Raw genomic sequence first — 13,143 nt, 5'->3', positions numbered from 1 at the left:
GAGCAGACGGCCACCTGCCCGACCGAGGCGCCTCCTTGTCCCTACCTGGATGCCAGCGCCTTCGGGGACCACGATCTTCCACACACAGTTGAGGCTGTTGAGGTACGGCTCTGGGAAGCCGGGGGACAGGATGGTGCCCCTGCGCTCCGTGAGGTTGCCTCCACACGGCACTGGGAGGAGAGGCCGTCGGGTCAGAGGCTTTGTGGCCTCCCGTGGGAGCCTTCCCAAGCTGACTCCTCCCTCAGGGCCCCCAGCCTCTGTTTGTCCTCCTCCCCATGGGGGTGTCTCCCTAATGTCCCCAGTGCTGCCTTCTCCACGGCCTCTCCCCATGCAACTCTCTTCGGGGCCCTGGGCCCAGCTCCTCTCTCCACGTGCGTCCCGTCCCCCGTACACGGGCTGTCTTCACACAGCCCACAGCGCCGGGGACTGGGGTTGACTGGGACACCCCACCTCAGCCATGCGGTGGGAAGCGGCCGCTGTTTGTCGTGGGGCATCACTGGGGCTGACTGCCTCCCCTAGAGAGAAAGGACTACGTGCCGCCCCCCGCACCCCCAACGCCGGGTTCCTGGTTACTCACCCACACACGTGGGCGCTGAGACATTCCATTGGGCCAAGGCCCCAGGCACAGGGAGGCACTCGATCTCTGGCGACCCCTGCAGGGCATAGCCGGAGTTGCATTCGAAGCGGACGATAGCCCCCACCGAGAAGTCACTGCCCAGCCTCTTGCCATAGCGGGGTTCCGGCACAGAGCTGCACTGCGTGGCGCTGGTTCGAGGAACCGCTGTGGGGGACAAGGGCACTGAGGGGAGGCCTCACCCCCCAGAAACTGGCCCAGGGACGGACATACAACGGGTCTGGAACAAAGACCGTCTGGATGAAACTCTGGGAGGCTCTGGATGCTCTCCCGTAGGGAAGGGCTCGAGGGCTAACTAGGAGGATGCCTGTTATACCGAATTATAGTTGGACACACAGCCCTACAGCACAGCTCCTGGAAAGCACAGGAGGTACAGCCGTGGACCTCCCACAGACCTTAGGCCCAGTTTTGTTCTTTGCCTTCCCAACGACGCCCCTCACTCATCAGGGTCCCACGTTCCCTAGCAAGGAGAATGGGCCTTCCTCCTCTACCTTCAGGGCCTTTGCCCTGCCTCTGTCCTGTTTTCCCCATGTGCCTTAAGATCCTGCCTGGGGCCCTGCCCTCCATGACCCCAGTCTCCTCTCCCTCCTGCCGCCCAGAATGGCTGATGGGCCCGGGATGGCCTCCCCTGTGGTAGGATCACTCCTGCATAGAGAAACACAGCTCATCCTGGGCAGAGTCGAATGAACAGGACCACGCTTAGAACCTGGGCCCTACAAAAGTGGATGTTCTCCTGGGCAAGCAGAGGTTGGGACCTGGGAGTGAAAACCAGGATGCTCCAAACTACCTTTCTGGGCCAGTAAGGAAGGGAACTAACACCAACTGGCTGGTTGGTACCAGCTACTTCCCGAAGCCTCTTTGCATCCTATCAGTGAGGCAGTGCGATTGCCAGCTCCTTACAGGTGAGCAAACAGGCTCTGAGGCCTGGCGTAGCTGGAGCCTAGCTCGAAGGTGGGGAGGTGGGATTCAAATCGATGTCCACGGCACTTCAAAGCCTATGTTTTCCCCGCACCTTTACTGTGCCTGGCAGACAAAACCAAGCTCCAGGGGAGTCCAGGTAAGATGCCTGGGCTGGTCTCTTCAGTGCCATCTGGACCATGCCAGACAATGGGTGGAGTGGGGAAGGGGAAAAAATTAGCTGCCTTTGTCTGATTTCCTTCCTCATTAAACACAGAACTTGTCTAAGAAATGTCTGCTGAGTAAGTGAATGCATAAAATTAACTGGATTTCAGGGAATTGCCCTACAAACTAGTAACTGCCCCCAAACACCCTGAGAAAGGGATTCAGACTAGAGGTCAAAGATCCCTGTCCCTTTGATCACGAGTCCCTTAAGAACCGAGATCACCTTCCTACCTCCGGTGTCCATGTCCTCCATACCTTGGTAGACAAAGTGGAAGCCTCTGGCTGGTGCGAGGCCTTTGGCGCTGAACTTAATGAGAACTTGATTGGAGGTGGCCAAGGGCAGTGATTCTCCTGCCGAGATAAGGGGCAAGGAGGAGAGAACAGTGAGTCCAGCAGGTGGGCCCAGAAGATAAAATCCTGGCCAGGAAGGAGGGGCTGCCAGTACCCCATGCAGCAATTCCTTCCACATTCCAGGCCTTCCTGAAATAAAATCTCACATTTTTTACTGCACTTTACAATTTAAAGTTTATAGAAAGCTTTTTCATTCACGGTCTTAACTTGACCTGTGGTCACTGTGAGGTTGGCATGACAGAGTTCAGTACCCTCATTTAATAAAGAAGGAAAGAGAGGTCCAGAAAGATTAAATGACCTGTGCCGGAAAGGAGAAGGCTGCTAGGGATGTGTGGAGCGACAGGGATGGAGACAGTAGCTGTTACCAAGCCGACTGACTGGTGGTTTACTTGGAAAACTGACATCAATCTGAGTTTTTAAAAATAGCATTGGCCTCTAGGAAGGAGGATGATGTGATCATCTAGGAGCAACTGGTCTTTCCCAGACACTCTCCCACCATCCTGTGAAATGATCGATAACCAGAGCGATGGTGTAATTTATTGTTCATACTAGAACATTTTTGAGAGTCAAAGAAAGTGCTATCAATAGTTATGGTGGGACTGTCCCAGGCAAACCAGCATGTACTATTGCCGGCCAATAACACACAAACTGGGGGGAACCTGCATGGGCACAGGAAACCAGGGTAGACTGACAGCCTTTGTAGCAGAAGACAAAGGTACATCTTCTGCTTGGTGCAGTACAGATGGGCCAGGGGAGAGACAGCACCAACTGGACCTGCAGCCAATTAGTGTAGTCACCATTCTGGGGAAGAGCAGGGAGAACATGGGCAGAGGCAGCAGCATGGCCACTCTGCCTGCTGCCCCCCTGCAGCCTCAGGGACCCCTGAGAAGCGCTGCTGACCCCAGACCCCATTCTCAGGACGAAGCAGGGATTACAGAGAACCAGGCTCTATCTCCACTACAGTGAGGGCTAGAGTTGGGACCCACAACGGAACTACTGGGAGGTCCACCTGCACTTCCAGGAAGCTCATGTGATGCCACCAACATGGGAGCAGAGAGCTTTTGGAAGGCAGGCTTAGATGTATATGTGACGCAGAAGGCTGAGCCTGGCTAGGAGTCATTGTCCCAGCTAACAGTTATTGCCCCCAGCTAACATGTAGCTGCCAAAGCAGAAAGAAACTCATGAAGACAAAGCATCCCTTTGATATCACTGCCATCTCCAACTCCTCCTCCAGATGGATGTGAGCAGAGTGAAATTCAACTTTTCTATTTGGCCTGACAGATGTGGATAACGACCCTAGTGAGCTCTCACAGAACCCATGTCAACTGCAGCCATGAAGGCACACGGGCCTCCATCTTCAAGGGAGAGCAAATAGTAAAATCACTGGACATAAGAAAAAATGTTAAAGTTTTGAGGAAGGAGATCACTCTGAGAAGTCAAAGCAAATACTTTATGTGAACCACAACAAAGAACAGGCAAAACTCTCAGCAGATGTTCAGTCGTGGTTGTCATGAGACTAAATCTAGCATTGCATCTGTGAAGTCAGAGGAAGAAGGATCTGAGATCAATAAAGGCTGCAAAGAGATGAGAAATGCTAGTGCAAGCAGCTGGATTCCACAAAAACTGAACAGTGAAGCGGAGATGAAATTTGGGAAATTCTCTCAGAATCCACAGAAAAAGGATAAAGAGATTAAAATAACGAGAGAAATGACAAGTGACATGAAAGATGAAAAAAAAATCCATATGCATGTATCAGGAATTCCAGAAAGAGAAGACAGAGAAATTGAAGGAGAAAAAAAATCATTTAAGGCAGGGTGAAGTAGCTCACATCTGTGATCCCAACACTTTGGGAGGCTGAGGCGGGCGGATCACCTGAGGTCAGGAGTTTGTGACCAGCCTGACCAACATGGTGAAAATCCATCTCTACTAAACATACAAAAATTAGCCGGGTATGGTGGAGCACACCTGGAGTCTCAGCTACTCGGAAGGCTGAGGCAGGAGAATCTCTTGAGCCTGGGAGGCAGAGGTTGCAGTGAGCTGAGATTGCACCACTACACTCCAGCCTGGGTGACAGAGTGAGACTCTGTCTCAAAAAAAAATAAAATAAAATAAAATAAATCATTTAAGAAAGAAGACACTTTTCCTAAGATGTGAGGTACAGATTGAAATATTTGCCAAGTGCAAGGTAGAATTAGTGAGAAGAGACCTCCACCACAACACCTCCCAGTGGGCTTTTTAATTAACAACAACAAAAAAAGAAAATCATATAGACAGAAAAGCACAGGTTACTTACAAGGACAAAGAATCACGTTGGACCCCAATTTGTCTGTAACAGTAAATGTTGGAATAGAGTGGAATAATTACTGCAGTTTTGAAAGATAAAGTTTGACCCGTAATTTGATTTACAATCAAGTTGTCATTTATATCCCATGTCAAAAGGAAAGCATTCTCATATATGCATGGTACAGAAAGTACTGCAGTTATAAGCCCTACTGAAAAAAAAAAAAACACCCAAAACTAAAGTAGGGAATTCAGACATCAGCAGGGATAAATACAACCAGAAAAGTATAATAACTATTGTCAATGAGCTAACAAAACAAAATGCAAATGCAAATTCAAAAATTTGCTCTTGGGGAAGAAGTCCACAATTAAAAAAAACTACTATAACATTAATATAAAAGTCCAAATATATCAAGAAAAACTTGAAAATTAGAGATGGGTCAGGTATATATGGAAAAGCGAGGAAGCAAAATCAAAACAACACAAAAGTGCAGAAAGAACAATACAAGATGACAGATATCAGACCAAATAATTCACTTGTAAAATAAATGAGTCAACTTCCTCTTAAAAGAGAAAGACTTGGAGAAAATGAGAGAAGATATGTCAGGAAAACAGATGCAAAAATTGCTAGATATACAAGGGGACAACAAAATATCATAATTGTAATGGGAAATACTTTCATGCAACATTCACAATCATTGATACATCAAATAGAAAAACAAAATGAAGACTGTTGAGTAGCAGTCCTTAAGCTTTTTCTCCCCCAACACAACTCAGGGACAGGGACATAGTGCACTCCCATCAGTACCAATGGCTCGTTATCAGTGTTTCTCCAGATGAGGAATAAGGGACTCTCTGAATATACTGATATTGATATCTACAGGTTTTTTTTTTTTCTTTTGAGACGGAGTCTCTCTCTGTCGCCCAGGCTGGAGTGCAATGGCGCGATCTTGGCTCACTGCTACCTCCGCCTCCCGGGTTCAAATGATTCTCCTGCCTCAGCCTCCCGAGTGGCTGGGATTACAGGCACCCACCACCATGCCCAGTGAATTTTTGTATTTTTAGTAGCGATGGGGTTTCACTGTAATCCCAGCACTTTGGGAGGCTGAGGCAGGAGAATCACTTGAGGTCAGGAGTTTGATATCTACAGGTCTTCTACATCTTTCTCTCTTTCTCTCTCACTCTCTCATCTTCCTCCCCCATCTTCTTCCTTCCTTCCTTCCTTGCTTCCTTCCTTCCTTACTTCCTGTTTCTATTGGTCCTATACACCTATATCTACATCCATATTTACATCTATAGGTCTTAAATGTAGACCTCTCTATAGCTCTTTACTTGAAAATCCTTACTATAACCCTAAATCTATAGCTATACATTATCTATCTATCTGTTTTGAAAAGGCATCCTACTCCAGGAGTTCCTGATTTACACTCTTGGTTGGGTGTGTATATGTGAGGTGGTGGTTACAAAAAATTCATTTGGTTTAGAATCACTGGTACAATAGATTTGAATAACAAAATTGAGTAAGATTGATTTAATGGCAATTACAAAACTCATTTACTCCTAACACTAACTTTAGGAGGTAGGACTCTTTTTCTTTGCATTTTACAGAGGAGAAAACTGAAGCTCAGAGAGGTCAAGTATTGTGCCCTAAGTCACCTAGAAAACAAATAGGAGAGCTAAGAAAAGAGTGTGATTGTAGAGCCTGAGCTCATTCGTCTTGCTTCTCTACCTTACAGAGAACACACATCCTTCTTAAATATTTAGAAAACTAAAAAAAAGATCCTTGGCTACTGAAAGGACTTCAATTAATCCCCAAAGAAGAAACGGTACAGGCCACATTCTTTCACTACATGGAAATAAAAATATAAATTAACACAAAAGTTTAATGCAACAAGAACAAAATCCATATTCTTAGGGGAAAAGAAAAGACATTCTTAGCCAACACTTGGGCAAAAAGAGTAAACAACACCATGATAAGCTATCTAAAAAGTAATGATGATGAACATAGTACATATCAAAATTTATGGCATGAAGCCAAAACTATACTTGGAGGTGAATACATCGCTGTAAACATGTTCTTTATTACACAGAGAAAATAATGAACAGAGCTCTCAATTCAAGATGTTAGAACAAGAACAAAATAATCAGAAGAAAAATATGAGGAAGGAAACGATGAAATAAAGGCAGAGATTAATAAAAAAATAGCAACAACGAACTCTGAAGAATAACTGATAAATTGCAGCAATAAAAATTTAAAAAAACCCACAAAAACACAAAACACCTGGTACAGCCGAGTAAAAAGGGGATGATGAATGCACGATGCAGGATAACAAAGGCAGGACTATCACCACTAATACAAAGCAGGGTAAACATCACCATAGTACATTATATACATTGTGGTAGTACATGTAAATGAAATGATGAAATGGATTTTTTTCTAAAAGCTAAAATATCAACATTGATATTAGAGTAATATACCTGAATAGACCAATAACCATGGAAGAAAATAAAAGAAAAGCCACTGAAAAGGAGGAGATAAAATAATGAGACAAATTTATTTGCAGATGATATTACTTCTTGCCTAGAGGAGCCAGGAGAATTAGTTGGCAGTGTAAGCAGTATTATGAAGAGTCCAATGACTTTACAAAGCAAATATGCCAAAAACAACAGTCTTTGAATATACTAGTAAAGACCAGCTAGAAAACATAACGGGGGAAAAAAGACCCATTTACAACAGCAACAAAAATCTCCATGAAATATCTGGGAATAAGGTTAACAAAAAATGAATACTGCCTAAATAAAAATTATAGCACCCTCCCAAGGGCTACAGAAGATAAACAAATGGAGAGACATATTGTATTCCTGGATGGGAAGAAGAGTTAATATAAACGTGAGTTCACCCTAATTTAACGTGTAAGTTTTTATTAAATCCAAGTCAAGATTTTGATGCAATGTTTTAAACTTAACAAAATATTTCTAAATATAATTTGGAGGCAAAAGTAAGCAACAACAGCCAATAAGAATTCAAAACAAAGAATGGCTCTGGGGACTTATAGTACCATGTATTTAAAATTATCATATAGTAAACACTATTATAGTGTTATAATAATTAAAACTAAAAAAGGAACAAATAGACACTCGGAAGAAATGGATAAAAAGTCTAAGAACAGACCCTTCATAAAAATTTAGTATATGTAAATTTGGCATTTTGAAAATTCTGCTAGGACAACTGATTAACTATATTTGAAAGAATATGGTTAGATTCCCTATATCAAATAATAAATCAAAATAAATTCCAAAGGTATTAAAGCAGTGTGATGAAACTAAGAAGTGAAAGAAAACACAGAGGAATATTTATTTGACCAGCATAAAAGCAAAGGAGAAAACTACATAAGAAAACATTGATAGACTTCATAGCATGGGAAATTTACATATTCTGACATTAAAGCACCCTGAAGAAAATTATATAGCAAAAGACAAGCTGGAGAGGAGGGCTTTTTATAGCATATTATATATATTTATGTAGCTTATAAAATATGGAGCTCTACTCAATAAATAAGAAAATAAGTGCTTGTAGAAAAATCGACACAAATTCACAATAAATTCACAAATAAAAAATGCACAGGTCAATAAACACATTATAAAAACTTAACCTAACTAGTAATAAAACAAGGCAAATTAGAAAATGAGATACCATTTTCACTTTTCAAACTGATGACGCTTTTGTTTTTTTAATTACCTGGTTTTTGTGAGAATAAAACATGCCCTCTTTCTCGTTGGTGATCAAACTGACAAGATCTTTCTAGAGGGATATTTGATAATCTGCATAAAAAGCCTTAAAGATCTCACATATGCTTTAACTTGACAATTCCACTTCTAGATATTCTAAAGTAACAGAAATGTATATAAAGATGTATGTACAATACATTGCATTACTATTCATAAGCACAAAACATTACAATCTAAATGTTCAATAATAGGGAGTTCGTTACATAAATTTTAACTAACTATATGAGAGACTACTATGTGGCACTTAAAAATCCTAGCCTAGAAGAAAAAAATGACAGAGAAAAGCTCGTAGCGAATATTTCAATAAAACATGTATATTGGTTTGTTGAATAAAATATGTAAACGTCGAAGTAGATACAAAGACTGGAAGGAAATCCACTACATCTTGTCAGTGGCTCTTTCGGGGTAGTCTTTATTTTGATTCTGTATGCAATTATTTTGTTTTGTCACTAAGTTTTCTATAATGAAAATGCAATACATTTATAGTAAGAAAAAAATTTGCATCTGAATACGAACCAACAGGAGAAGGCTACACCACAAGGGGGCGGTGTAGACACAGCCTGGGTGAGGGCAGCTGCTGAAGGCCCCGCTAGTTGGAGCTCTCAGGAGCTGGCTGCTGCGTTGTAGACAAGCACCAGAGCACGACAGGCACGCAGAGCCGTAGGGTTCCACCTGCGGCCATGGGGTGCTTCTAGAGCCTCCTTCCTTTAGCCGGACGTGATGCCCCCGGCCCACAACCATCCCCACCCTGGCCGAGCCCCGGATACCTGTATGGGAGCCCGAGAGGGAGCTGAGGAGCCGCGAGTGCTGGCTGTGGCCGTCGTGAACCTCCACCACGTCGTTGAGGGCCGTGTGAAAGAAGGCGAACTGGCCAAACACCACTGTGGAGGAGACACAGTGTGGGGACTGGGCAGGCACGCTGGGGGCAGGAGAGGGGATCTAGGGGTCTAGGGGCCCAAGCCAGGAGGAGGGCAGCCCTGGGGAAGTTGTTGGTTCCTGGGCTGTGGTTTGCTGCACTGGTTAGTGCAGTGGCACAGTCTGGCAGTGGCCAGACACCCGGCACGGGGAGGCGGGGAGCTGGGAAGGCCGGGCTGGCCTTCCCAAGGGTCAAGACAACATGGAGGGCTGCACCCAAAGGTCAGGCGGGTAGAGGCAAAACGGAGCCAACTTTGTTTCTTTCCCAGATAGCAGCTGCAGCAGCTATCTGGAGGCCATCAGAGGGTTTTGGGTACCATCCCTCATTCTCCATGCGATGTCAGGACCCCACATTCAGGCGTCCCAACGTCAGTTAGTCAGTGTCATTGAGTTGAAAACTGTATACAGAGCTCTGTAGTCAGTGCTGTGAGCTCCTTATCACTGGAGGGATCCAAGCACAAACTGCATGCCCACCTATCAAGGATTCTGCTCTGGGTAGCAGATCAGATTGGACAGCCTTTCAGGACTTTTCTAACTGCGATCCTGCAGGTCTGAGGCCCCTGCCACCTCAGTATATTGGGGAGTGTGTGTACATGTACATAGGTGTCCTGGTTCTGGGGCAGGGGTGGGTGTGCTGATGGCTGGAGCTATGGGTAGAGATGAGACTGGGAATTTATAGAGGACAGAGAACATGTCTCTCTCATCTCTGCAACTCCAGGACCCAGTGAAGTGCATGGCCCCCAATGGGTGCTTACTAAATGTTTGGTGAACGCCTCAAGCATCAGGCCTTGCTCTGTGCTTGCCCATCCTGTCTTGGGGAATAAGGAGCTGGCTCTCTGCAGGCTGCTCCCTCCGTCCTGCTCCTCCCCTGGGTGGTCGGGACATGTTGATGTCCTTTGCCACATCCAACATCAATTGTGTTTAGATATGGTTGTTAGTCCTCCTACAAAGAGGAGATCCAGGAAGAAAGAAGCCAGCCTGGTCACCTGGTTGCCCTTCATCTTTCTGAATGCCTCCAAGGCTGGCAGGACTCTTGAATGTCCCCACTGCCAACCAGGTAATGAGCCTGGGTTGGTTTTTCTGCCCACATCTCTTGGAATCTGGAAGTTTCTCTGTCTTCCCAGGGCACTGGTCTGCTTTTCACTTTTTTCTTGCTTGTCCTACCTATAGCTTCTGGACCAGGCTTTGGTTCTCAGATGGGACACCAGAATGATGTGGCTCCTGGTCTCCCTCACCTGCACTTTCAAGCCCAGCTCCATCCCATTCCTTTCCTCCCTCCTGCTCCTTGGCCATTCACCCTGGGTTCCTAACGGGTCTAGGTCTGCGGCACCTCCCTTAGGACTTGGGCCATACTGGGTAGTCCCCTGGGGCACCTTGCCTTCCCTCTGTCTTGGCCAGTTTCTCACCAACTCTGTCCCCTTGGTTCTGGCGGGGCTCACTTGTGCCCTTCTGCCCTCTTGTGTCCGGAATGTATTCTGCAGCCCGTTTGAGAAACGTCAGCACTCGGCCGTCCTTTTGGGGAGACTGTTCTGCGATTCCCACAATGGGGCTGTATATAATTGGGAGGCGTCTGAGGAATTGCTTATTTTGGAATGCGGGTGAGGAGTCAGAAAACATATGAACAACAACAACCAAAACCCATACCATAGTCCTTGGGCACAGTAACAAAATACAAGCAGATCTGTCCACTGGTGTAGTTCTGGGGGTAGTTGGGGGACAAGACCACTCCATCCGAACCCACATACTGTCCCCCACAGGGGGCTGAAAGAGAAACCAGATAGAGAGTCAGGTGACCTTGTGGGCCTCTTACCAGTGACCATCCTCTGTTCTGCCCCAGCCTGAGCTTCTGGCCCCAGTAGGGCTGCCCTGAGGTGGGCAGCCCCTAGCTTGGAGAAGGGAAGTCCTGTGGACCCTGCCCTGCCCAAGGACATGCACCCCTGGCCTGGCATGTGGCCTGAAACTTGCCCTGAAGCTACCGAGGGCCCTCTTGGGCAGGTGTCAGTTCTTGCCCTCTACCTATTAACCCTGGCATTGGTCCCTGAAGTCACAGCCTTAGGGAGCACATTAGGAACCTCTTCTGCTTACACGTGGAGTCTAGAAATGATCTGCTGCCCTGGCTGACATCTAACCTGGACAGTGAGTGTCAGTGTGAATAGGGAGCTGAAGCTTCCCCGGACTAACCCCATGGGGAGTGGCCAGCCCATGTGACCCAGCCACCTTCTGTTCCTCTCCATGGTGCCCAATTTCCACAAGGGGCGGGTCTGAGCCTGTCTCTCTTACCATGACAAAGGGGGTATGCTTGGCTTTTCAATGGGTGGTCACCAAGCTCTTAAAGCCCTGATACTCATTCCTATCTCTCTTGTCAGGACCCCCATGGCTCACCCAGACCCACCTGGAATCAGCACACCCTGCGGGCCTTACTTCAACATATCTGATCTCTCAGTGATTTTCCCTAGGCCTAGGAACTAGTCCAGGAGCCACCTCTAAATGACTTCTCCCTGGTGTGAGCTCCCTGATGTGGCATGTCTGGGGGCCTCTGTTGAGGCCATGAGCATCTATGTGAATGGGGGTGGGGACGCCATGTGTTCTGAGATGATACCTTGACAGGAACTGCACACCTAGTGAATTATAAGCCACTTCTATACACATCCACGGCAAACCCAGGTTTGCCAGGCTTGGAGGAGCCGGGCTTGAGGACCTTGCCCCCCTCCCTTCCCCAGCCCACAGCACCCTCTGCCCCTGGCATGCCCTCAGTTCCTCAGACCCCTGCCATCCCCAGGCTTCCACCACCTGTGCAGACTGGCCGGGGATTGTTCCACACGGGCTTCCCATCAGGCCCCAGGATGCAGCTCAGGGTCGAGGTGCCCTCAACTTCATAGCCCCCGTGGCAGTAGTAGGTGACGGAGGAGCCCAGCTTCAGGTCGGACCCCACCCGCGTGCCGTTCTTGATGGAACCAGGATCAAAACATGACTCCCGCGGGTTTTCTGGGAAAAAGAAATACAAACACGTGCACACATGCAGAGGGCTCATGAGGAGGCTATTCTTGGGCTCCAGTGCCCATGAGGAGAACCCGACTTTAATTAGCCACAGAGCACACGGGGATACGTGACTGTGGCTCCTATTCCCCTCAGGTCTAGAAACGTCTCTAAATTTGGGTAGAAATTGAAGGATGGAAATCACATTGAAGAGGGCAATTTCCCCTCCTCCCCCCATGTTCTTGCCTTGACCCACAGAGGAAGGAGCCCCAGCAAAATCCCTGAGGCCCTCTCTCATCCCCTGCTTGCTCCTCCCCAAGGGAAGCATGTGTTTCTCTGGCTGGTGGGGGCTGACAGTCCCTGGCCCACATCTCAGCTGCCGGCAGGGTCATTGTGGTAAAGGTCAGTGCTTAGGTACAGCCCACCACTTTGCTCATCTTTGACCCCCCACACTCAGCAGCCTCCTGGCCTTTTGTGTTCACCTGAGAAGCAGGGCAGACAGTCTGCTTTTGGAGATGCTCTTTCTCTTCCTCTCTCTTCTGCCCCATCTGTACCATTGGCTGGGGAGTGGAGCTGGCATCTGTTCTGCAGGCCCAGTCATACCCATCTGTTGCAGGTACTTCTGAGTGCATGGGTACCAATACTTAGATTCAGGGAGGAAGTACGAAACTCACTTCCACCTCTGGGTTGGGTTACCCGACCGGTGGGATAAGTTGATGTCTCCAGTGCAGTTTTCCAGGGCTTTGCACTGGGTATTGGGTGCTTGCCAGTTTATGAAAACCACAGTATTTTTTTCATGTGGCTATTGACCCTTACATGTCTTCCCTATCAGTCATACAGTTTATGAATAAACAGTCCTCTACTCTGTCCCTCTGCATCAAACAAGACCACTCTTGACATTGCCTGTGGCTTGAGAGTACCAGTCCAAGTCCCAAATCTCTGGAGTAGGACACTCTCCAGCATCCCTCACCATCAGCTGGAAATCCTGAGCAGCTCCTGGGAGCCCATGCTCATGCTTCTATGCATGATTGCCTTTCCTCCGTCCTCCTTGTTCTAAGATAACTGATGGTCAAGAG

The 13,143-nt window shown here is 47.0% G+C and overlaps 1 protein-coding gene across 2 annotated transcripts in view; it reads right to left on the bottom strand.

The window, feature by feature from the left end:
- The window catches only part of CSMD2 (CUB and Sushi multiple domains 2), a 647,961-nt gene that overhangs the window by 110,055 nt on the left and 524,763 nt on the right, over nucleotides 1-13,143 (bottom strand). For both annotated transcript variants that reach the window (XM_055391224.2, XM_063700513.1), the window contains 6 exons: nucleotides 11,882-12,076; nucleotides 10,736-10,852; nucleotides 8,944-9,057; nucleotides 2,012-2,107; nucleotides 578-781; nucleotides 46-170 (listed from right to left, as the gene is read on the bottom strand). In XM_055391224.2, coding sequence (XP_055247199.1) covers nucleotides 46-170; nucleotides 578-781; nucleotides 2,012-2,107; nucleotides 8,944-9,057; nucleotides 10,736-10,852; nucleotides 11,882-12,076 — 851 coding nt within the window. The remainder of the gene's footprint in view (nucleotides 1-45; nucleotides 171-577; nucleotides 782-2,011; nucleotides 2,108-8,943; nucleotides 9,058-10,735; nucleotides 10,853-11,881; nucleotides 12,077-13,143) is intronic.

The sequence above is a fragment of the Gorilla gorilla genome, chromosome 1, assembly GCF_029281585.2.
Source record: "Gorilla gorilla gorilla isolate KB3781 chromosome 1, NHGRI_mGorGor1-v2.1_pri, whole genome shotgun sequence".
NCBI classification, from domain to species: domain Eukaryota; kingdom Metazoa; phylum Chordata; class Mammalia; order Primates; family Hominidae; genus Gorilla; species Gorilla gorilla.
Note: the sequence above shows the minus strand (reverse complement) of the source record. Positions and strands in the feature narration are given on the sequence as shown.